The following is a 25998-nucleotide window of genomic DNA, read 5'->3' as shown; positions in this document are numbered from 1 at the left end:
AAAATACACAAAAAAACGTTTTTTATCACAGTAAACTACACTCTTCACAGCTCTGCTGTGATGATTACCTCCCTCAAACAAGGCTTTGGAGATCCCTGAGTTCTGTAAGATGAACCGGATCATGCAGGAAGAAAATGAACCTCTGACTGAGATTTTTTGATGCGTAGTAAAAGCGCCAAAAATGGCCCCTCCCCCTCACACATAACAGTGAGAGAGATCAGTGAACTGCTTTAAATTAAACAAAACTATTGCCAAGTGGAGAAAATAGTGCCCAAAACATTTTTTCACCCAGTACCTCAGAGAAATAAACGTTTTTACATGCCAGCAAAAAAACGTTTAACCTCAATAAATTAATTGTTATTTAAAACCTATTGCAAGTCCCTGCAAATTAGGTTAAGTCTATGCATACAGTATAATCCAGTGAAGTACCATCCCCCAGAATACTGAAGTGTAAAATATACATACATGACAGCCTGATACCAGCTACATCTACTGCATTTAAGGCTGAGTTTACATTATAACGGTATGGCAGAATTTTCTCATCAATTCCATGTCAGAAAATAACAAACTGCTACATACCTCTTTGCAGATTAATCTGCCCGCTGTCCCCTGATCTGAAGTTTACCTCTCCTCAGATGGCCGAGAAACAGCAATATGATCTTAACTACTCCGGCTAAAATCATAGAAAAAAACTCAGGTAGATTCTTCTTCAAATTCTACCAGAGAATGAATAACACACTCCGGTGCTATTATAAAATAACAAACTTTTGATTGAAGGTAATAAACTAATTAAATCACCACAGTCCTCTCACACATCCTATCTATTCGTTGGGTGCAAGAGAATGACTGGGGGTGACGTAGAGGGGAGGAGCTATATAGCAGCTCTGCTGGGTGAATCCTCTTGCACTTCCTGTAGGGGAGGAGATAATATCCCAGAAGTAATGATGACCCGTGGACTGACCACACTTAACAGGAGAAAATGTTTTTAATTTAATGCACAAATGTGCATAATTACAGCAGCCACTAAGGAGGGCAATCCCATCAAATCTTGGGATCTTGTAATATTTATTATAAATATATGCTTAATCACATGACAAGTCCTTTAGCAGTTTTACATATGGTAATGGTATCACATGGAGAATAGTCAGTCCATCACAGCCACAGGTTAAATATGTTTGCAAACAACTCTATGTAAATTATGTTTACTGCATATTTGTTTGTCCCAGAATCATAAAACCATGCAAAATGTCACTCAGCAATACCCTGACAGGAGGGACCTCCCTTCTTTATTGTCCCAATATTATAGTTTTACATGGGGAGGTAATGATTTAGGGGCGCTGCCAGCTCTTGAATTGATTAAGATAATGAAGTCAGACATTGTGTGGCTGAGAGCTTTGTGCCCGGGTGTGGTAATTGGGTGGTCCAACCTAGTTGCCCGTTTAAATTGGATATACATGTGATCCTTGGGGGCTGCTTATATGGTTCGCAAAAACATGAACCGTGTGGTAGGCAAGGGCTGTGACAGAGTTTAGCGGTTATGTCATTTAACATGATGATATTACGGCTGACAGAAGGGGCTTATTTAAGCCGGACAGAAGTCATCTGAATGATGTCGGTCTACATATTTTCCTGAAGGCCCTGAAGGTTGCTTTGGCAGCTCACCTTTAAGGTTTATGTGGTTGGCGGCAAGTGTTGTGCCTAGCTCTTGTGGCGGGAGGTCTTGGCGACCTTTCTTTACCGTCAAGTGGCTGCTTAGGGTGCTTTAGGGAACTCCCTAAAAAAAACCTGTTTTCTGGCCATGGGCGGAGCATTGGGGGCTCCGTCGCACCTTCAGTTGCGGGTCCTTGACCTCTTGTGGGCTTGATGAGGTAGTGACTCATTTGCCACCACCCATATTGTCTGTTATGTTATCATGTGTTAAATAAACGTGACCTGTCATGGTTTTTCCTCCATAATGTGTCCTATGTATTATTTATAGTTAAGATTTTATTATGCATTACACCAAGAACTCCCTACTAGGGCCTTTAATTCCTTATGCTCATTTGAACAGGGTATATTTGAAAAAACGTTTCCAGTTATTGCAAATTAGAAACGTTTGGAGACACTGCAGTTGTTCAGATGCTACAGATGTTTAGTGAAAATATTGTTCAGAAGTATGAAAATAAAATCAATGAACTTACATATTTTTCTCAAAATGTCCAAAGTCCATTCATTATATGCTAAAAACTTACCAAATCAAAGTTATATGCTCAATATAAATTGTATATCTACACCCAGCACATATAAAATTCCAGGACTGAGTACAAGGGGGCTGGGCCTATATCACCCAAGGATGGAGTCTGGGTTGTTTAAGGCAGGGCTAAACTATCATGGGAGGAGCCTATGCAGTAGAGTTAGGGGCCAAACAAAACAGGTGTGAAGTCTGGAAGTATGTAAATAAATGAGCATAGCTTGGGAGGGATGTGAGCAGTTCCAGTAACGGTTTTCTTAAAAGGAATATATAAGAGACAAAAAAAAGAGGAAGATGGGGGGCATTGGTAGAGAGTATTTAATTCAGGACAATCTTGCAAGTCAAGGTACAGAGCTTTTTTAATTCACGACACCCCTGCAGATTCCAGGATAACTTAAAAGTTTTGCAAATGTATGTCAAAGGTATTCAGCAACACAAAAGACCCCATAATCTAAAGCTCTCCTCTCTGGCGAGATGATCTAAGAAATCTTACAGAGAGGTCCCTCAAATAATTTTAGAAACAAAAATTTTACCTTGAGAGATGTTTATCTTACTAAGCATAGTTCTGTATGTGAAAGAGAGACCTATATTACTTTTTAAGTTTTTTGTTTTAAAAAAATCACAAAGATTTTGTGTCATTTCTCTCCATAGCAGCGAGGTTTTGATCATCTGGCTCAGCTGAGAACAAACATAATGCAGGGGGCAAAATTCACTGAAAGCCCTCTTGTATCTCCACCTGTTTCGGTTATTCTATACAACTGATTTACCAAAGAATGAAGAAAGTTGTGCCAATGTATGGTAAACTCTAGGATTTTTTTGCCATTTATAATGGTTAGAATAAGTAAATTATAGAGATAATGAATTCTATTTTTTACAGAAGCACTAAGTTGCTGGATCCACTGCCAATTAAGCAATTGAACACAAAAAAAATCACTCATTAGAAACATTTAGAAACCACACACCATAAAGTTGTTGTTGTTTGTTTGTTTTTTACGATGACATTTTAATAAAAGCCATAGACCTTATTCTTCATAGAGAAACTTAACTATAATATTTAACAGAAAAAAGAAAATCCAGACAAGGCATTTTTTCTTGTCATTTAAACAATGGTTAAGGAATAAAATAAAGATAAAAAAAAATACCGCCAGCAAATCATTTTAAAAAATACAAATTTAAAATCCATCGATATCCAGAAAAATATAAGAATATTTTTTTTAGAATTAAAACAGGAATCACGCAGAAACTTTTTTTATACAAATAATGGGCTCCAGAGTAGGTTTGTCTGCTGTGTGTAGAAATATTTCTGTGCACAAAATATTATTTTAATGGTGTTTCAAGAAATGTTATAATAAACTTTGGATATTTCTAAAGGGCAGGTGCACACTCTCATTTACTCTATGAAAACATAAGAAGTTATAATATTACTACGAATATTTTCTAACAGAACATTCCCATCTAATCTGCATTTTTTTCTTCTAGAAGACCATAAAATAATATAATATAGATAGCCAATTAAAGACACAATGGATGAATTGTCAATTTGTTATTATTTTTAATAAAAATGACAAAACTACTCCAGAAATGTAATTATCTAAAACAGATAGCTATGAAATAAACATAGGAATAGAGAAAAAAAATGTTCAATCCAGTTTTTTGTTTCTTCACACTAGTTCACTTCCCTGAATTTTTTATTTCAAAATGATTTTCTGATTCTTTAAAATCACTGAGCCAGGCATGCGATAAATGGCAAAATAGAGGGGCTGAGGTGGAGAAGAAACCCTGTCAACGTTCGTTTGAAATTTGGAAGCCATTTTATTTCTATAAAGTGTTGTGCGTAGTGTTATTATCACATGATCTACCAGATACACTGAATGAGATGGATAGCTGTAGCCAACCTTTCTTTTGCTGTCAACAAATCAATGAAAAGTGTTTTAAATGTAGAGAACATTTGTGGAAGAAAAAATATCAAATATAGCTCAATTATTTTGAAATTATTCCCACAGAAATGTCATTGTACATGCAACTTAGAGATTAAAGTTTTATACTGTGTTTAGTTTTGAAGTCTTGTTTTACACCTTTCACGTTTAAATTTGGAGGAAAAATAATTTTCCCGTTGAAAAAAAACAGATTCCTGTGGCAACATGAGACTATAGATATAGAAGTAATACCTTCTTTGGTTAGGAATGTGCAGACCGCAAGTTGCCTAGCAACCACATGTTACCTATCATAAAAATGGGGGCTTGGAATGTATCTTTATGCCATAAAGCTCATTCCAGTATAATTTTATATTTGAGAATAATCATTTAACTGGAATAATATAGAGTGTGGCTAAAGAAAGAAAAAAGTGATTAAGCAAAATAGTTTGGTTGTAAGTTGAGGTCTGGAGTCTACCATGGTATAAGTGATTCTAAAAAGCACTTGAGCCGTTTATGATGGGGTATATTTACATATGCTGATGGAATGATGTTGCGTATTCAGTCTACCCTCATTGTTCCATGTATTTGCATTAGGGGTACATTTTATAACTGTAATCCCACATTCTGCCACCCCATAAGTTCATTCCTTATAAAGTGCTCTGTGAAATCCATGGCTGAGTTATGAATTGGAGGATTTAATGCACTCATATGGAGTGTTCTCAATTTTCCTTCCTGAAAGTCTTTTAAATAGATTGAAGACCGCTACTTTATTGTAAGCGCTGCACCATTTAATTTCATTTTTTCTTTCTTTGACGAGTCTGTCATTAGGTTTGAGGGAGGCCCGGACAATCACTTCTCCCTCTCAACTTCTTCTCAGTGCAGTTATTCTGTCTGGGGCTGTTGGGGCTGGTGGTTGGAAGATGTTTCTGCAGTATGTGTGTCTGGTTCTTCATCAGAAACAGTTTCCAGTTGATACACCTGACGGATAGTTCGCGTTGTGAACTGAAGAGGTGCCCGTCTGGTACAACATAAAAAAGTGTTTAAGAGGTTAGTAAAAATAATTGTACTGTTTTTAAAAAAGTGTCTCACTCACACATATATATAATATATATATATATATATTTTTAAAGGACCATTATAATGGAAAAATAACATGCTATAATTTGTATAATTTGTAAGAGCTTGTAATTTTAACCCTTTCGACCCTGCAACTTTGTGTTTAACCCCCGCAAAGAGACTAAGAACAGTTGAAATACCAATTGGGAGCAGCAGAGAACTGGTTATTCCATGTACAAACTGCTACTGACCCAATCAGTAGTGGCAGCTTCAGAGTTAAACACATAGAGTTGGAGGGTAGCTAGGGTTAAATTTGCATGCTGCAGAAAGCCATGCAAGATACCAATATCGGTTTCTTTGAAATGTCACTAGAATCTTAGACTGATCTGCGCCTTTCTTTCATGAGACATGTTTTTCAGATATAGAATTACAGATCACCATATATATAATAATGACAGGGGCATATTGCTGCTTAATAAAATGATGTAGCAAATACGTATTCTATACACATCAAGAGTATGAAACAGATCATCAGCAGGTTTCAGCATAGGAACTCTCTGTATACAGCTATCCTTTATTAATAGTCTCCCACAGAAGGGTTCCTGCTTCTGCTGTCAAACATAACATTTTAGAATGTCAGACAGGGCTTTCTTTGTGCCCATAGTGAGCATCAACACCTGGAGTCCAATAACTCAGGACATGTTTTTGTTTTCCTTTGCAATGCTTGCTGGTATTGGGAGACAGCTTAGTCAGACCAAAGACAGGGAGGTACAGCTTAGGGAGATACAGCCGCTGTTGTTAACATGCTTGTTATACAAACGCTTGTCAGAGATTAAAGCATATGGTTCAAAGGGGAAGGGGTAAAGAACTACTAGGTTATTAAAGCTTCAACAGTCAACTTCACTCCAAACCACTCCTGGTTAGTTTAGGTAAATGCCTTAAAAGGTGCAATCACTGCCAATCTAAAATGCTTATAGTAATATGGACATAGTTTTCACAGTGTGTCTTTATGTGTGTGTGTACATATATGAGTGTCTATATGTGTTCTCTAATATATGAGTGTCATGTGATCGTGTATATGTCAGTATCTATTTGTATGTGTGTATATGTGAGTGTGAATATGTAAGTATCCATATGTGTGCATGTACAAGCGAGTGTTTTTATGTGTGTATTGTATGTGTATATGTGCGTATGTGTATTATACATGTATCTTTATGCGTGCGAATATGTGTGTCTGTATGTGTGCATGTATATGTGATTGTCTTTATGTGTGTATGTTTATTGTACGTGTATATGTCTCTTTATGAGTGCGAATATGTGAGTGTCTGTGTGTGTATATTGTATGCGTATATGTGAGTGTCTTTATGGGTGTGTATATGTGAGTCTTTACGTGATTGCGTATATGTCAGTGTCTATGTGAATGTCTGTGTCTATGTGAATGTCTTTATGCGATCATGTATATGTGTGCGTATATATGTGAGTGTCTTTATGTGATCGTGTACATGTGTCTTTTTGTGTGCGTGTATATGTGAGTGTCTATATATGTGTGTGTCTGTATATGTGCATGTATGTGAGTCTTTATGTGCGTATTGTATGTGTATATGTGCGTATGTGTATTGTACATGTATATGTATATGTGTCTTTATGTGTGCAAATATGTGAGTGTCTGTATGTGTGCATGTATATATGAGTGTCTTTATGTGTGTATTGCATATGTATATGTGCGTGTGTACTGTATATGTATATGTGTCTTTAAGCGTGCATGTATATGTGAGTGTCTGTATGTGTGCATATATATATATGAGTGTCTTTATGTGTGTATTGTACATGTATATGTGTGCGAGTGTACTGTATATGTATATGTGTCTTTAAGCGTGCATGTACATGTGAATGTATATGTGAGTGTCTTTATGTGTGTATTGTACGTGTATATGTGTGTGTGTGTATTGTATGTGTATATGTATCTTTATGCGTGCAAATACGTGTCTGTATGTGTGCATATGTATGAGTGTGTCTTGGATGTGCACTGTATGTTTATATGTGAGTGTCTTTCTGTATGTTTTGTATGTATGTGTGTGTCTGTTTGTTAAATGTTTTTGTCTTATGTTTTTTTATCCTGGTAGTCTGCAGCTATATGCGTCTTTGCTATCTTTATATACTTATGACAGTTTTCTAACCATAGGCTTATTTTATACAAATAACCAAATACTGCCCTCTGTTTCATTAGGGTCCATAATGGATCAAATAATAAAATGTTCTAACGTGCTAGATCATTTTATTATTGCTTGAGCAGAAATGTGTTAAATAGCTAATCAGCTCAAGACTGGCAATGCACTACTGCTCCACTGCTGAACACAGTTACTGAGCCAATCAGGGACGGCATATGTGCATAGCCAGCAATCACAGGCAGTTTTTAGCTCAGGATCGGCAGTGCATTGCTGATCTTGAGCTGAATTTAAGCTATATTTTGTTAGCTAATGTGTCATGCAACCAATTGCACCACACAGCAGAGCAATCTATAGGTACAGCAGCAACCAAAGCAAATGATCTCACTCAAACTCCACACACGGACATGCAGGAACATACTTGCGTTGTTGACGCTCTAACTTGCTGTATTGTTTTTTTTTTTAAAGTTAGGAAAAAGAAACGACAGAAGAAAAGGCAACGAGAAGATTAGAAAATATGCCATGGGGAAACATCAGTCCAATCAGATTCCTCACACAGACTTATACTAAATTAAAAATACAGGCTAAAAGCCGAAGATATTAGCATCCGTATCCTCTCAGCAAATCAACACTGCTATATAGTTATACAAAATCTTGTTCAAAGCGAAAAATAGAGAGAAAATTAACCATTCTGTCATATGAAGACTGATTATTTACACACTTTAAACTAAAGGACGTGAAACGCCTCTTGCTTTTGTATACAACTTGTGCTTTGTACCACACTCCTTATACGGACTAAGAAACAGATTCTGTAACCTGCAAATGGTGCAAATCAAATAGCTGGTGTAGATAATGCGCAGCATTTGAAAACCTAAGTTGCATATTTTTCTTATTGGCCTCTCTAAGGAGCGTGGGGAAAAGCACAATGTTTAGTTATTGTGTGCTTATTGCAAGTTATACAGACTAACAGCTTACCTCAGTCGGCTCCTGAGTGTGCTCACTTCTCGGTTCATGGACTCTGCGGACTCAGTAACATCTTCCAGCTCACGTTGCAGTCGGCGGCGGTTTGAGTTGGCCCGTGACGCCTCTTCTTCAGCCTCCTCTAGCTGACGCTTTAGCTGCTTCATGCGAATATGTGCTTTTTCCAGCTAAAGGGAAGTGATACAAAATTTAATCAACAATAAAACGTTATTTTCCCTTAAAAAGGTTAATTAACCACAGTGAAAAAAATTGCAATGCAGTTTATTATTTATCGTATCCACATTTTCTGTAATTTAAAAGTAAAAACCTTAGCTTTCCAGTGCCACAGGGAGGCTGCAGTGTGTTCTATGGAATTTAGAACCCTGACTATTATTATTCAATTTGTGTAGTTATACATACAGGAGCTAATATATATCTGTCCTAATTAGCCACATCAAAGGTGATAAGATAAACAAAACTCAAGTGGTGTGTCTCAAGACTGTAAAACACTTAAAACATTTATTTTCAGACATTTTGCAATAGAAAGGTACATTTCTGATGCATTTAGAGCAAATCAACTGTATTGTCCCTTTAATTCACTATTTTAACAAACACACTGTGGTAAAAAGCGATCTCTACCTGCTCCTTAAACTGGTCGGCATTCCTTCGCTCCTCTTCCACCTGCAGAATGACCTCCTTTAGCCTCTTCTCGGCACGCCTAACCAACTTGTTGGACAGAACCCGTTCCCTGAAATGGTTAAAATGCAAAATTAAGTGAGTAATGACCGGTTTGTATGTACTTAGGTTATCTTTGCTTTAAATTAGAAAACTTAACAGAATTGTACATGATAGGTTTATTTCCTTTGTACTTGTAAGAATGTGGGGCAAACTTATTAGAAATTAAATAATCACAGATGAGAATAAAATAAATGGTGTCTTGCACTGAAATAGTCAAAAGTATCAGTTGTGTTTTGTGCAAAATGTATATAAATATTTATTGAATTGGATTATAATAGACTTTGTTTTTGCCAAAACTATTTCAATTATTTATCTATGAAAACAATTGTGTTGTGGACCCACTTTGACTCCTGTTCCATCTGCTCCTCCAGCTGTGAAATCTTGGACTCCAGTGAGGCGATAGCAATCTTGTATTTTGACCTGATGGTGGAGTCCAGTTCGTTTAATTTAACTTTCAGCTCCTTGTTCTGCCTCTCTAGCTGTTGACGCGCATTTTCTGACTTCTGAGAGAAGCTCCTCTCTGCTGACAACTCATTGGTCATTGTCTCCACCTATTGGAACAAATAAGAATTGTAGCTTGAAAAAAAAAATAATAATAATATAAAATAAAATACAGTGGATCTGGTTATTATGTGTCTTAACCAGTAAAATTAACAATGGCATATTTATTGAATCTCTTAAGCCATAAAATACCTTATAACCATTTAACTTGCTAATGATGATCTTTACATGGTATGTGGTCATAGATTTTTATGAAAGTGTTTTATTATTATACAGTTTATGAATAATTAAATCAATTGTTTTGTAACTTAAGTAATGTGTGTGTATACAAAAATAAAATAAAAAAATACTAATAAATGTTAGATGCGCCTGCTATATGTAATATAGTACCTATAATGATGTACAATATATTGTGTAACAACATCAACAATATGTGTGTAGTGCAAAGTGCAAAAAATATATTATATAGTAATGCAACTGTTCTCCAATTAATAGAACAGTGGGTTACCACAAAAAATAAAGAATGTGTAAGAATGTGTAATACGTGAATGTCTGCTGTACCAGCTTCCAAAATACAATCAATCACATAAAAAATATATATATACAAAAAACATATAAAGTTCACTATGTATAAATACACTATACTTGTGAGTGATAATGTCCCTGGACAGTGTGCTATTTGCACATTTTAAATTAAAGTCTATATTGATTTTAGACTTTTGTTTCATGACTTGTATTCATTTTTTATTGAAAATCGCTACAGCTAATTGTCTTTAGCCATCATCCTCTGCTTTGTAACCTATCTCAGCTTTTCCAGGTGGTATATTCACAATATCAGCTGAGCCTGGAGTATCGGTTTCAAGGGTGCAGCCTACAGACCCTATGAGAGCACAGTTTCGTTTGGTATTCTGCATCGGGAGGATAGCTTTCTGGACAGCTAATAAAGGTCCCGCAGGCATTTGTGGCACTTATCAAGTGCTTTATACTTTGTAAGTATAACCTGTATTGTGTGTATGGAGACCAAGTATCACTGATTGTGCACTATTGTGGCGCCCTCTTCAGTTCTACCTTTATACAAAAATTAAATGTTTTTGGAATTGAGATATTTCTATACAAGCAGCATTCATAAGTATACTATATCCCAGAATAGTAATAACACTGCTCTGTAAATCCCGCTAACGTTAGAAAAACTGGTATTGATTCTTACTTAATCAAAGTTCTTGACTGACTTGATATAATTAAAACTGTTTCCTTAATGTCTTTTTCAAAAAAAAAAAAAAGCTTTTAAAAAAACAAAACAAAAAAACTATATATATATAAATAAAACTAAAATTGAAACAAGCTATTCACAGGAATATTACTGATGCCAAAACTCCTCATTATCCTTTACATCTCCGTCAACTTAAAGGTCTTTATTTTCTGATTTTCTGGGGACTGATACCCAGGTTGACTTATGATTCCCCTGATGTTACCCTTTAATATATATAATACCCAAAATACTTTTAATGTTTTCAATGTGAAATTGATTCTATCATTGAACTTTTTTTGGATTGTTTTCCAATTACAATTAATAAAGCTTGTTTAAAAAAACAGAATAAACATTGTGTACTATCTTTGAGCATTCCTCACTGCATTGCCCCGTATTCTGGGCACACAAGAGACTATAAAACAAGTTTAGTTGATCCAGCACACACAGCCTGTCAGCATTTCAGCCCTAATATCACTACTATGTAAATATTTTAAGCACATAACTATCTTGTGATATACTAGTTAGTGCTAAGAGATCTACCTTCAGGACATACCTGTGCTAAAGTGTCTGACTAATGCTAGTGATTGGCAGAAAGAGAGGCAAATAGGAAGAAAGCTAGAATATGGGTGAATTGTAACCACAGGACAACAAAAACAATGCAGATGTAATCATTACAATCCCTCCAATCAGAACAGGCTTACCTGCCAGTGTGTACACATATGCTGCCTAAAACCAGACACATCAGGTTACCTACCTGTATAGTGTATTTCCTGTATCTGTCATTTAAGAGTTCCATGTTACTTTGTTCCTCATCAAGCTCCTCCTCTAGCTGTGCAATACGAGCTTCCAAAGCTCTTTTCTCATCCAGCAGAGCAGATCTGCAGAGGCACCAAATATAAAATTTAATAAAATAATGTGTCAAAGAATAATGCATTCATAATGAACTATTATTTTGTTTCAATGGCCCCATTCCAATGCATTAGAATTCCCGAAGGAAATGCCTCACACTGCATTTTGTGAGATTTTTAAAATTCCAATCCATTTGAATACCTCATTATAACCTTACTCATCACAGGCTTTTCAAAAGCATTCACAGTACAGTAACACTTCCTAAATATTGCATGGGGACAAGTTCACACTGATATTCTTGTTTATCTTATGTTTATTCAGGATTCCCCTTTCTTCAGCATAGACCTCAAGAAAACATATTTTAGCCCTTTTGAGTTGTACGTCTTGGATGTTCGTGCAGCTTTTTTCAATGCTTATGTATGTTAATAACCATTTTTGTTTGTTCCTTTTCATATAGAGTTAAAAATAATGCTCAACTCTCAGATTTAAACTAAAAAAAAAATATAATAATCAAAATACATATGATAATCAGAATATTCATTTACGATAGCAATAAAGAAGTTTGTAAAATTAGTGAAAATTACATGAAATTATTAATTGCATGTATCAGAATTGAAATGAATGGTTAAGTGAAAAAACTGCTTTCTGATATATTAAAGGGGCATTTTCATTGTTAAACTTGTATAAAAATGTAACAAAGTAAATAATCACAATCAAATATTAAATCAATAAAATGTGAAATAGTGATATACGTCATTATAGGGACACTGAACCCAAATTTTTTCTTTCGTGATTCAGATAGAGCATGCAATTTTCTAATTTACTCCTATTATTAATTTTTCTTCATTCTCTTGGTATCTTTATTTGAAAGGCAAGATTGTAAGTTTAGATGTCGGAACAACTGCAAAACAAAGTTCTTTACTAACGTTTTCATTTGTTGTCTGCTGACTAAAGCCCAGATTGGATTCTCCAAATAAGGCAAAAGATGGGAAGAGTTTGGCTATTGAAAAATAACTGCAGTAAAAAGGATGTTAATTTGTTTTAAAAATGTTAAGACTTGGCTGAAATGTTCTTCTATAGCAACACAGCAGAAATTTCATGTCATTACAAGGTGTTTACTGTCCCTTTATTAGTCATCACCAACACTAAATTAATTAACCATCATGTTTCACTTCGGCCCTGGATCTATAACTTCCTCAAAGTTTTATGAAAGTCCTTGCAAACATAGTCTTAAAGGCTGTGTTAAATATATTTATATTTACGGTTTTTACTTATTCTGACTAAAGCTCTTCTAATGGATTAGAATGGCTTCACATGAGATTTCTGATGCCGTGGAATGGAGGTCAGCACAGTTTAAGTGTAAAGTTTGCACATATGTGAATTAGGTTCAGACAACAATTACAGGCCCCTTTACAGAAAAAATATGTGCTTAAGAATGTGCACTGTATTGTATATTACTTATATGGACATTGCTGTACAGATGTGCACTGCATTGTATATTATGGACATGCTGTACAGATGTGCACTGTATTGTATATTACTTGTATGGACATGCTGTACAGATGTGCACTGTATTGTATATAACTTAAATGGACATGCTATACAGATGTGCACTGTATTGTATATAACTTATATGGACATGCTGTACAGATGTGCACTGTATTGTATATTACCTATATAGACATGCTGTACAGATGTGCACTGTATTGTATATTACTTATATGGACATGCTGTACAGATGTGCACTGTATTGTATATTGCTTATATAGACATGCTGTACAGATGTGCACTGTATTGTATATTACTTATATGGACATGCTGTACAGATGTGCACTGTATTGTATATTACTTATATAGACATGCTGTACAGATGTGCACTGTATTGTATATTGCTTATATAGACATGTTGTACAGATGTGCACTGTATTGTATATTACTTATATGGACATGCTGTACAGATGTGCACTGTATTGTATATTACTTATATAGACATGCTGTACAGATGTGCACTGTATTGTATATTACTTATATGGACATGCTGTACAGATGTGCACTGTATTGTATATTACTTATATAGACATGCTGTACAGATGTGCACTGTATTGTATATTACTTATATGGACATGCTGTACAGATGTGCACTGTATTGTATATTGCTTATATGTACATGCTGTAAAGCTGCGCACTGTATTATATATTGTTTATATGAACATGCTGTACAGACGTGCACTGTATTGTATATTGCTTATATGGACATGCTGTACAGATGTGCACTGTATTGTATATTGCTTATATGGACATGCTGTACAGATGTGCACTGTATTGTATATTACTTATATGGACATTGCTGTACAGATGTGCACTGTATTGTATATTATGGACATGCTGTACAGATGTGCACTGTATTGTATATTACTTATATAGACATGCTGTACAGATGTGCACTGTATTGTATATTGCTTATATAGACATGCTGTACAGATGTGCACTGTATTGTATATTACTAATATGGACATGCTGTACAGATGTGCACTGTATTGTATATTACTTATATGGACATTGCTGTACAGATGTGCACTGTATTGTATATTATGGACATGCTGTACAGATGTGCACTGTATTGTATATTACTTATATAGACATGCTGTACAGATGTGCACTGTATTGTATATTGCTTATATAGACATGCTGTACAGATGTGCACTGTATTGTATATAACTTATATGGACATGCTGTACAGATGTACACTGTATTGTATATTACCTATATAGACATGCTGTACAGATGTGCACTGTATTGTATATTACTTATATGGAAATGCTGTACAGATGTGCACTGTATTGTATATTATGGACATGCTGTACAGATGTGCACTGTATTGTATATTACTTATATGGACATGCTGTACAGATGTGCACTGTATTGTATATTACTTATATGGACATGCTGTACAGATGTGCACTGTATTGTATATTACTTATATGGACATGCTGTACAGCTGTGTACTGTATTGTATATTGCTTATATGAACATGCTGTACAGACGTGCACTGTATTGTATATTGCTTATATGGACATGCTGTACAGCTGTGCACTGTATTGTATATTGCTTATATGGACATGCTATACAGATGTGCACTATATTGTATATTACTTATATGGACATGCTGTACAGATGTGCACTGCATTGTATATAACTTATATGGACATGCTGTACAGATGTGCACTGTATTGTATATAACTTATATAGACATGCTGTACAGATGTGCACTGTATTGTATATTGCTTATATAGACATGTTGTACAGATGTGCGCTGTATTGTATATTACTTATATAGACATGCTGTACAGATGTGCACTGTATTGTATATTACTTATATAGACATGCTGTACAGATGTGCACTGTATTGTATATTGCTTATATGGACATGCTGTACAGATGTGCACTGTATTGTATATTGCTTATATGGACATGCTGTACAGATGTGCACTGTATTGTATATTACTTATATGGACATGCTGTACAGATGTGCACTGCATTGTATATGGCTTATATAGACATGCTGTACAGATGTGCACTGTATTGTATATGGCTTATATGGACATGCTGTACAGATGTGCACTGTACTGTATATTGCTTATATGGACATGCTGTACAGATGTGCACTGTATTGTATATTACTTATATGGACATGCTGTACAGATGTGCACTGTATTGTATATTGCTTATATAGACATGTACAGAAGTGCACTGTATTGTATATTGCTTATATAGACATGCTGTACAGGTGTGCACTGTATTGTATATTACTTATATAGACATGCAGTACAGATGTGCACTGTATTGTATATTGCTTATATGGACATGTACAGATGTGCACTGTATTGTATATTACTTATATGGGCATGCTGTACAGATGTGCACTGTATTGTATATTGCTTATATAGAAATGTTGTACAGATGTGCACTGTATTGTATATTGCTTATATAGAAATGTTGTACAGATGTGCACTGTATTGTATATTGCTTATATAGACATGCTGTACAGACGTGCACTGTATTTTATATTGCTTATATGGACATGTACAGATGTACACTGTATTGTATATTGCTTATATGGACATGCTGTACAGATGTGCACTGTATTGTATATTACTTATATAGACATGCTGTACAGATGTGCACTGTATTGTATATTGCTTATATGGACATGTACAGATGTGCACTGTATTGTATATTACTTATATGGACATGCTGTACAGATGTGCACTGTATTGTATATTGCTTATATAGACATGCTGTACAGATGTGCACTGTATTGTATATTGCTTATATGGACATGCTGTACAGATGTGCACTGTATTGTATATTGCTTATATGAACATGCTGTACAGATGTGCACTGTATTGTATATTGCTTATATAGACATGCTGTACAGATGTGCACTGTATTGCATATTGCTTATATAGACATGCTGTACAGATGTGCACTGTATTGTATATTACTTATATGGACATGGTGTACAGATGTTCACTGTATTGTATATAACTTATATGGACATGCTGTACTGATGTGCACTGTATTGTATATGGCTTATATGGACATGCTGTACAGATGTGCACTGTTTTGTATGTTACTTATATGGACATGCTGTACAGATGTGCACTGTATTGTATATTGCTTATATAGACATGCTGTACAGATGTGCACTGTATTGTATATTACTTATATAGACATGCTGTACAGATGTGCACTATATTGTATATTACTTATATAAACATGCTGTACAGATGTGCACTGTATTGTATACTGCTTATATAGACATGTACAGATGTGCACTGTATTGTATATTACTTATATAGACATGGTGTACAGATGTGCACTGTATTGTATATTACTTACATAGACATGCTGTACAGATGTGCACTGTATTGTATATTGCTTATATAGACATGCTGTACAGATGTGCACTATACTGTATATTGCTTATATAGACATGCTGTACAGATGTGCACTATACTGTATATTGCTTATATGGACATGCTGTACAGATGTGCACTGTATTGTATATTACTTATATGGACATGCTGTACAGATGTGCACTATACTGTATATTGCTTATATAGACATGCTGTACAGATGTGCACTATATTGTATATTGCTTTTATAGACATGCTGTACAGATGTGCACTGTATTGTATATTACTTATATGGACATGCTGTACAGATGTGCACTGTATTGTATATTACTTATATGGACATGCTGTACAGATGTGCACTGTATTGTATATTACTTATATAGACATGGTGTACAGATGTGCACTGTATTGTACATTACGTACATAGACATGCTGTACAGATGTGCACTGTATTGTATATTGCTTATATAGACATGTTGTACAGATGTGCACTGTATTGTATTTTGCTTATATAGACATGGTGTACAGATGTGCACTGTATTGTATATTACTTATATAGACATGGTGTACAGATGAGCACTGTATTGTACATTGCTTATATAGACATGCTGTACAGATGTGCACTATACTGTATATTGCTTTTATAGACATGTTGTACAGATGTGCACTATATTGTATATTGCTTTTATAGACATGCTGTACAGATGTGCACTGTATTGTATATTACTTATATGGACATGCTGTACAGATGTTCACTGTATTGTATATTGCTTTTATAGACACGCTGTACAGATGTGCACTGTATTGTATATTGCTTATATAGACATGCTGTACAGATGTGCACTATATTGTATATTACTTATATGGACATGCTGTACAGATGTGCACTGTATTGTATATTACTTATATGGACATGCTGTACAGATGTGCACTGTATTGTATATTACTTATATGGACATGCTGTACAGATGTGCACTATATTGTATATTGCTTTTATAGACACGCTGTACAGATGTGCACTGTATTGTATATTACTTATATGGACATGCTGTACAGATGTGCACTGTATTGTATGTTATTTATATGGACACGCTGAACAGATGTGCACTGTATTGTATATTACTTATATGGACATGTTGTACAGATGTGCACTGTATTGTATATTGCTTATATAGACATGCTGTACAGATGTGCACTGCATTGTATATTACTTAAATGGACATGCGGTACAGATGTGCACTGAATTGTATATTGCTTATATAGACATGCTGTACAGATGTGAACTGTATTGTATATTACTTATATAGACATGGTGTACAGATGTGCACTGTATTGTATATTACTTACATAGACATGCTGTACAGATGTGCACTGTATTGTATATTACTTATATAGACATGGTGTACAGATGTGCACTGTATTGTATATTACTTATATAGACACGCTGTACAGATGTGCACTGTATTGTATATTACTTATATAGACATGTACAGATGTGCACTGTATTGTATATTACTTATATGGACATGCTGTACAGATGTGCACTATATTGTATATTGCTTTTATAGACACGCTGTACAGATGTGCACTGTATTGTATATTACTTATATGGACATGCTGTACAGATGTGCACTGTATTGTATGTTATTTATATGGACACGCTGAACAGATGTGCACTGTATTGTATATTACTTATATGGACATGTTGTACAGATGTGCACTGTATTGTATATTGCTTATATAGACATGCTGTACAGATGTGCACTGCATTGTATATTACTTATATGGACATGCTGTACAGATGTGCACTGTATTGTATATTGCTTATATAGACATGCTGTACAGATGTGAACTGTATTGTATATTACTTATATGGACATGCTGTACAGATGTGCACTGTATTGTATATTGCTTTTATAGACATGCTGTACAGATGTGCACTGTATTGTATATTACTTATATGGACATGCTGTACAGATGTGCACTGTATTGTATATTACTTATATGGACATGCTGTACAGATGTGCACTGTATTGTATATTACTTATATAGACATGGTGTACAGATGTGCACTGTATTGTACATTACGTACATAGACATGCTGTACAGATGTGCACTGTATTGTATATTGCTTATATAGACATGTTGTACAGATGTGCACTGTATTGTATATTACTTATATAGACATGGTGTACAGATGTGCACTGTATTGTATATTACTTATATAGACATGGTGTACAGATGAGCACTGTATTGTACATTGCTTATATAGACATGCTGTACAGATGTGCACTATACTGTATATTGCTTTTATAGACATGTTGTACAGATGTGCACTATATTGTATATTGCTTTTATAGACATGCTGTACAGATGTGCACTGTATTGTATATTACTTATATGGACATGCTGTACAGATGTTCACTGTATTGTATATTGCTTTTATAGACACGCTGTACAGATGTGCACTGTATTGTATATTGCTTATAGACATGCTGTACAGATGTGCACTATATTGTATATTACTTATATGGACATGCTGTACAGCTGTGCACTGTATTGTATATTACTTATATGGACATGCTGTACAGATGTGCACTGTATTGTATATTACTTATATGGACATGCTGTACAGATGTGCACTATATTGTATATTGCTTTTATAGACACGCTGTACAGATGTGCACTGTATTGTATATTACTTATATGGACATGCTGTACAGATGTGCACTGTATTGTATGTTATTTATATGGACACGCTGAACAGATGTGCACTGTATTGTATATTGCTTTTATAGACACGCTGTACAGATGTGCACTGTATTGTATATTACTTATATGGACATGCTGTACAGATGTGCACTGTATTGTATGTTATTTATATGGACACGCTGAACAGATGTGCACTGTATTGTATATTACTTATATGGACATGCTGTACAGATGTGCACTATATTGTATATTGCTTTTATAGACACGCTGTACAGATGTGCACTGTATTGTATATTACTTATATGGACATGATGTACAGATGTGCACTGTATTGTATGTTATTTATATGGACACGCTGAACAGATGTGCACTGTATTGTATATTACTTATATGGACATGTTGTACAGATGTGCACTGTATTGTATATTGCTTATATAGACATGCTGTACAGATGTGCACTGCATTGTATATTACTTATATGGACATGCTGTACAGATGTGCACTGTATTGTATATTGCTTATATAGACATGCTGTACAGATGTGAACTGTATTGTATATTACTTATATAGACATGGTGTACAGATGTGCACTGTATTGTATATTACTTACATAGACATGCTGTACAGATGTGCACTGTATTGTATATTACTTATATAGACATGGTGTACAGATGTGCACTGTATTGTATATTACTTATATAGACACGCTGTACAGATGTGCACTGTATTGTATATTACTTATATAGACATGTACAGATGTGCACTGTATTGTATATTACTTATATGGACATGCTGTACAGATGTGCACTATATTGTATATTGCTTTTATAGACACGCTGTACAGATGTGCACTGTATTGTATATTACTTATATGGACATGCTGTACAGATGTGCACTGTATTGTATGTTATTTATATGGACACGCTGAACAGATGTGCACTGCATTGTATATTACTTATATGGACATGCTGTACAGATGTGCACTGTATTGTATATTGCTTATATAGACATGCTGTACAGATGTGAACTGTATTGTATATTACTTATATGGACATGCTGTACAGATGTGCACTGTATTGTATATTACTTATATAGACATGGTGTACAGATGTGCACTGTATTGTACATTACGTACATAGACATGCTGTACAGATGTGCACTGTATTGTATATTGCTTATATAGACATGTTGTACAGATGTGCACTGTATTGTATATTACTTATATAGACATGGTGTACAGATGTGCACTGTATTGTATATTACTTATATAGACATGGTGTACAGATGAGCACTGTATTGTACATTGCTTATATAGACATGCTGTACAGATGTGCACTATACTGTATATTGCTTTTATAGACATGTTGTACAGATGTGCACTATATTGTATATTGCTTTTATAGACATGCTGTACAGATGTGCACTGTATTGTATATTACTTATATGGACATGCTGTACAGATGTTCACTGTATTGTATATTGCTTTTATAGACACGCTGTACAGATGTGCACTGTATTGTATATTGCTTATATAGACATGCTGTACAGATGTGCGCTATATTGTATATTACTTATATGGACATGCTGTACAGATGTGCACTGTATTGTATATTACTTATATGGACATGCTGTACAGATGTGCACTGTATTGTATATTACTTATATGGACATGCTGTACAGATGTGCACTGTATTGTATGTTATTTATATGGACACGCTGAACAGATGTGCACTGTATTGTATATTACTTATATGGACATGTTGTACAGATGTGCACTGTATTGTATATTGCTTATATAGACATGCTGTACAGATGTGCACTGCATTGTATATTACTTATATGGACATGCTGTACAGATGTGCACTGTATTGTATATTGCTTATATAGACATGCTGTACAGATGTGAACTGTATTGTATATTACTTATATAGACATGGTGTACAGATGTGCACTGTATTGTATATTACTTACATAGACATGCTGTACAGATGTGCACTGTATTGTATATTACTTATATAGACATGGTGTACAGATGTGCACTGTATTGTATATTACTTATATAGACACGCTGTACAGATGTGCACTGTATTGTATATTACTTATATGGACACGCTGTACAGATGTGCACTGTATTGTATATTACTTATATAGACATGTACAGATGTGCACTGTATTGTATATTACTTATATAGACATGCTGTACAGATGTGAACTGTATTGCATATTACTTATATAGACATGCTGTACAGATGTGCACTGTATTGTATATTACTTATATAGACATGCTGTACAGATGTGCACTGTATTGTATATTACTTATATAGACATGCTATACAGATGTGCACTGTATTGTATATTACTTATATAGACATGCTGTACAGATGTGAACTGTATTGTATATTACTTATATAGACATGCTGTACAGATGTGCACTGTATTGTATATTGCTTTTATAGACATGCTGTACAGATGTGCGCTGTATTGTATATTACTTATATGGACATGCTGTACAGATGTGCACTGTATTGAATATTGCTTATATAGACATGTACAGATGTGCACTGTTTTGTATATTGCTTAGATGGACATGCTGTACAGATGTGCACTGTATTGTATATTGCTTATATAGACATGCTGTACAGATGTGCACTGTATTGTATATTACCTATATAGACATGCTATACAGATGTGCACTGTATTGTATATTACTTATATAAACATGCTGTACAGATGTGAACTGTATTGTATATTGCTTTTATAGACAAGCTGTACAGATGTGCACTGTATAGTATATTACTTATATGGACATGCTGTACAGATGTGCACTGTATTGTATATTACTTATATGGACATGCTGTACAGATGTGCACTGTATTGAATATTGCTTATATAGACATGTACAGATGTGCACTGTTTTGTATATTGCTTAGATGGACATGCTGTACAGATGTGCACTGTATTGTATATTGCTTATATAGACATGCTGTACAGATGAGCACTGTATTGTACATTGCTTATATAGACCTGCTGTACAGATGTGCACTGTATTGTACATTGCTTATATAGACATGCTGTACAGATGTGCACTGTATTGTATATTGCTTATATAGACATGCTGTACAGATGTGCACTGTATTGTATATTACTTATATGGACATGCTGTACAGTTGTGCAATGTATTGTATACTGCTTATATGGACATGCTGTACAGATGTGCACTGTATTATATATTGCTTATATAGACATGTACAGATGTGCACTGTATTGTATATTACTTATATAGACATGGTGTATAGATGTGCACTGTATTGTATATTACTTACATAGACATGCTGTACAGATGTGCACTGTATTGTATATTACTTATATAGACATGGTGTACAGATGTGCACTGTATTGTATATTACTTACATAGACATGCTGTACAGATGTGCACTGTATTGTATATTGCTTATATAGACATGCTGTAACAGATGTGCACTATACTGTATATTGCTTTTATAGACATGCTGTACAGATGTGCACTGTATTGTATATTACTTATATAGACATGCTGTACAGATGTGAACTGTATTGTATATTACTTACATAGACATGCTATACAGATGTGCACTGTATTGTATATTACTTATATAAACATGCTGTACAGATGTGAACTGTATTGTATATTGCTTTTATAGACACGCTGTACAGATGTGCACTGTATTGTATATTACTTATATAGACATGCTGTACAGATGTGAACTGTATTGTATATTACTTATATAGACATGCTATACAGATGTGCACTGTATTGTATATTACTTATATGGACATGCTGTACAGATGTGCACTGTATTGTATATTACTTATATGGACATGCTGTACAGATGTGCACTGTATTGTATATTACTTATATGGACATGCTGTACAGATGTGCACTGTATTGTATATTACTTATATGGACATGCTGTACAGATGTGCACTGTATTGTATATTACTTATATGGACATGCTGTACAGCTGTGCACTGTATTGTATATTACTTATATGGACATGCTGTACAGATGTGCACTGTATTGTATATTACTTATATAAACATGCTGTACAGATGTGCACTGTATTGTATATTACTTATATGGACATGCTGTACAGATGTGCACTGTATTGTATATTACTTATATAAACATGCTGTACAGATGTGCACTGTATTGTATATTACTTATATGGACATGCTGTACAGATGTGCACTGTATTGTATATTACTTATATGGACATGCTGTACAGATATGCACTGTATTGTTTATTACTTATATAGACATGGTGTACAGATGTGCACTGTATTGTATATTACTTATATAAACATGCTGTACAGATGTGCACTGTATTGTATATTGCTTAGACATGCTGTACAGATGTGCACTGTATTGTATATTGCTTTTATAGACATGGTGTACAGATATGCACTGTATTGTTTATTACTTATATAGACATGCTGTACAGATGTGAACTGTATTGTATATTACTTATATAGACATGCTGTACAGATGTGCACTGTATTGTATATTGCTTATATAGACATGCTGTACAGATATGCACTGTATTGTTTATTACTTATATAGACATGCTGTACAGATGTGCACTGTATTGTATATTACTTATATAGACATGCTGTACAGATGTGCACTGTATTGTATATTACTTATATGGACATGCTGTACAGATGTGCACTGTATTGTATATAACTTATATGGACATGCTGTACAGATATGCACTGTATTGTTTATTACTTATATGGACATGCTGTACAGATGTGCACTGTATTGTATATTACTTATATAGACATGCTGTACAGATGTGCACGGTATTGTATATTAAGGACATGCTGCACAGATGTGCACTGTATTGTATATAACTTATATGGACATGCTGTACAGATGTGCACTGTATTGTATATAACTTATATGGACATGCTGTACAGATATGCACTGTATTGTGTATTACTTATATGGACATGCTGTACAGATGTGCACTGTATTGTATATAACTTATATGGACATGCTGTACAGATATGCACTGTATTGTTTATTACTTATATGGACATGCTGTACAGATATGCACTGTATTGTTTATTACTTATATGGACATGCTGTACAGATGTGCACTGTATTGTATATTGCTTATATAGACATGCTGTACAGCTGTGCACTGTATTGTATATTGCTTTTATAGACATGCTGTACAGATGTGCACTGTATTGTATATTGCTTATATAGACATGCTGTACAGATGTGCACTGTATTGTATATTGCTTATATAGACATGCTGTACAGATGTGCACTGTATTGTATATTGCTTTTATAGACATGCTGTACAGATGTGCACTGTATTGTATATTGCTTATATAGACATGCTGTACAGATGTGCAATATACTGTGTATTGCTTTTATAGACATGCTGTACAGATGTGCACTGTATTGTACATTGCTTATATAGACATGCTGTACAGCTGTGCACTGTATTGTATATTGCTTTTATAGACATGCTGTACAGATGTGCACTGTATTGTATATTGCTTATATAGACATGCTGTACAGATGTGCACTGTATTGTATATTGCTTATATAGACATGCTGTACAGATGTGCACTGTATTGTATATTGCTTTTATAGACATGCTGTACAGATGTGCACTGTATTGTATATTACTTATATAGACATGCTGTACAGATGTGCACTGTATTGTATATTGCTTATATAGACATGCTGTACAGCTGTGCACTGTATTGTATATTGCTTTTATAGACATGCTGTACAGATGTGCACTATACTGTATATTGCTTTTATAGACATGCTGTACAGATGTGCAATATACTGTATATTGCTTTTATAGACATGTTGTACAGATGAGCACTGTATTGTATATAGATCTCAAAGCATAATTAAAGACATTGAATGAACAAAGGGGTCAGATTCTCAGTTACAAGAGAACCATAAAGTGAATGGTAGGTGTGAATAAATCAAGCAATAGCTTGAGATCAGCTAAAAACATTTCAACTTTTACTTAAAGGGAAATGAAACACAAACATTTTCTTTTGTTATTCAGACAGAGCATACAATTTTATTTTCCCCCCAATTTACTTCTATTATCAAATTTGCTTTGTTCTTATGATATTCTTTGCTGAAGAGATACCTAGGTAGGTATCTGGAGCACTACACGGCAGAAAAAGCGCTGTTCTCTAATGCTCTTGCAAATGGACAAAATTCTTGCAAAACTGCCTCCATATAGTGCTCTAGAAATGGGCCAGCTCCTAAGCTTACGTCCCTGCTGGTCAACAAAAAGATACCAAGAGAACAAACAAATATTCATAATAGTCTATAGAAGAAAACTAGAAAGCTGTTTAAGACCGCTTGCTCTATCTGAATCATAAAAGAAAAAAATTGGGTTTTATATCCCAAAATTGTAACTGATGATATTTTCACCAGTAAAGTAAGCTGATTTAATTATATTTTGTATCACTTTATTTTAGTGCCCGGATTGATGAATAGTGGTTTCTGGGTATAACGACTATATTTGGTTAGCACAACTGGGAGCTCCCTTACTTGCCACTGACACCATTGGCAAGCTCATCGGCTAGATCATCTCTCTCCTGCTGTGCCTGCCTCTTCGCTCTCTCAGCAGCCGCTAATTCCTGTAAACAAGGCAGCAATTAAACATTTTAAGAA

The 25998-nt window shown here is 34.6% G+C and overlaps 1 protein-coding gene across 2 annotated transcripts in view; it reads right to left on the bottom strand.

Annotated features, from left to right (window-relative positions):
* Window positions 1-3199: 3199 nt before the first annotated feature.
* LOC128638583 (myosin-10) overlaps window positions 3200-25998 on the bottom strand; it is a 516403-nt gene continuing 493604 nt past the window's right edge. For both annotated transcript variants that reach the window (XM_053690629.1, XM_053690628.1), the window contains exons 37-42: window positions 25876-25964; window positions 11570-11693; window positions 9408-9616; window positions 8967-9075; window positions 8343-8515; window positions 3200-5164 (exon numbers count right to left, since the gene is read on the bottom strand). In XM_053690629.1, coding sequence (XP_053546604.1) covers window positions 5029-5164; window positions 8343-8515; window positions 8967-9075; window positions 9408-9616; window positions 11570-11693; window positions 25876-25964 — 840 coding nt within the window. In that variant the 3' untranslated portion in view covers window positions 3200-5028. The remainder of the gene's footprint in view (window positions 5165-8342; window positions 8516-8966; window positions 9076-9407; window positions 9617-11569; window positions 11694-25875; window positions 25965-25998) is intronic.

Source organism: Bombina bombina, chromosome 8, assembly GCF_027579735.1.
Source record: "Bombina bombina isolate aBomBom1 chromosome 8, aBomBom1.pri, whole genome shotgun sequence".
Lineage (NCBI taxonomy): Eukaryota > Metazoa > Chordata > Amphibia > Anura > Bombinatoridae > Bombina > Bombina bombina.
Note: the sequence above shows the minus strand (reverse complement) of the source record. Positions and strands in the feature narration are given on the sequence as shown.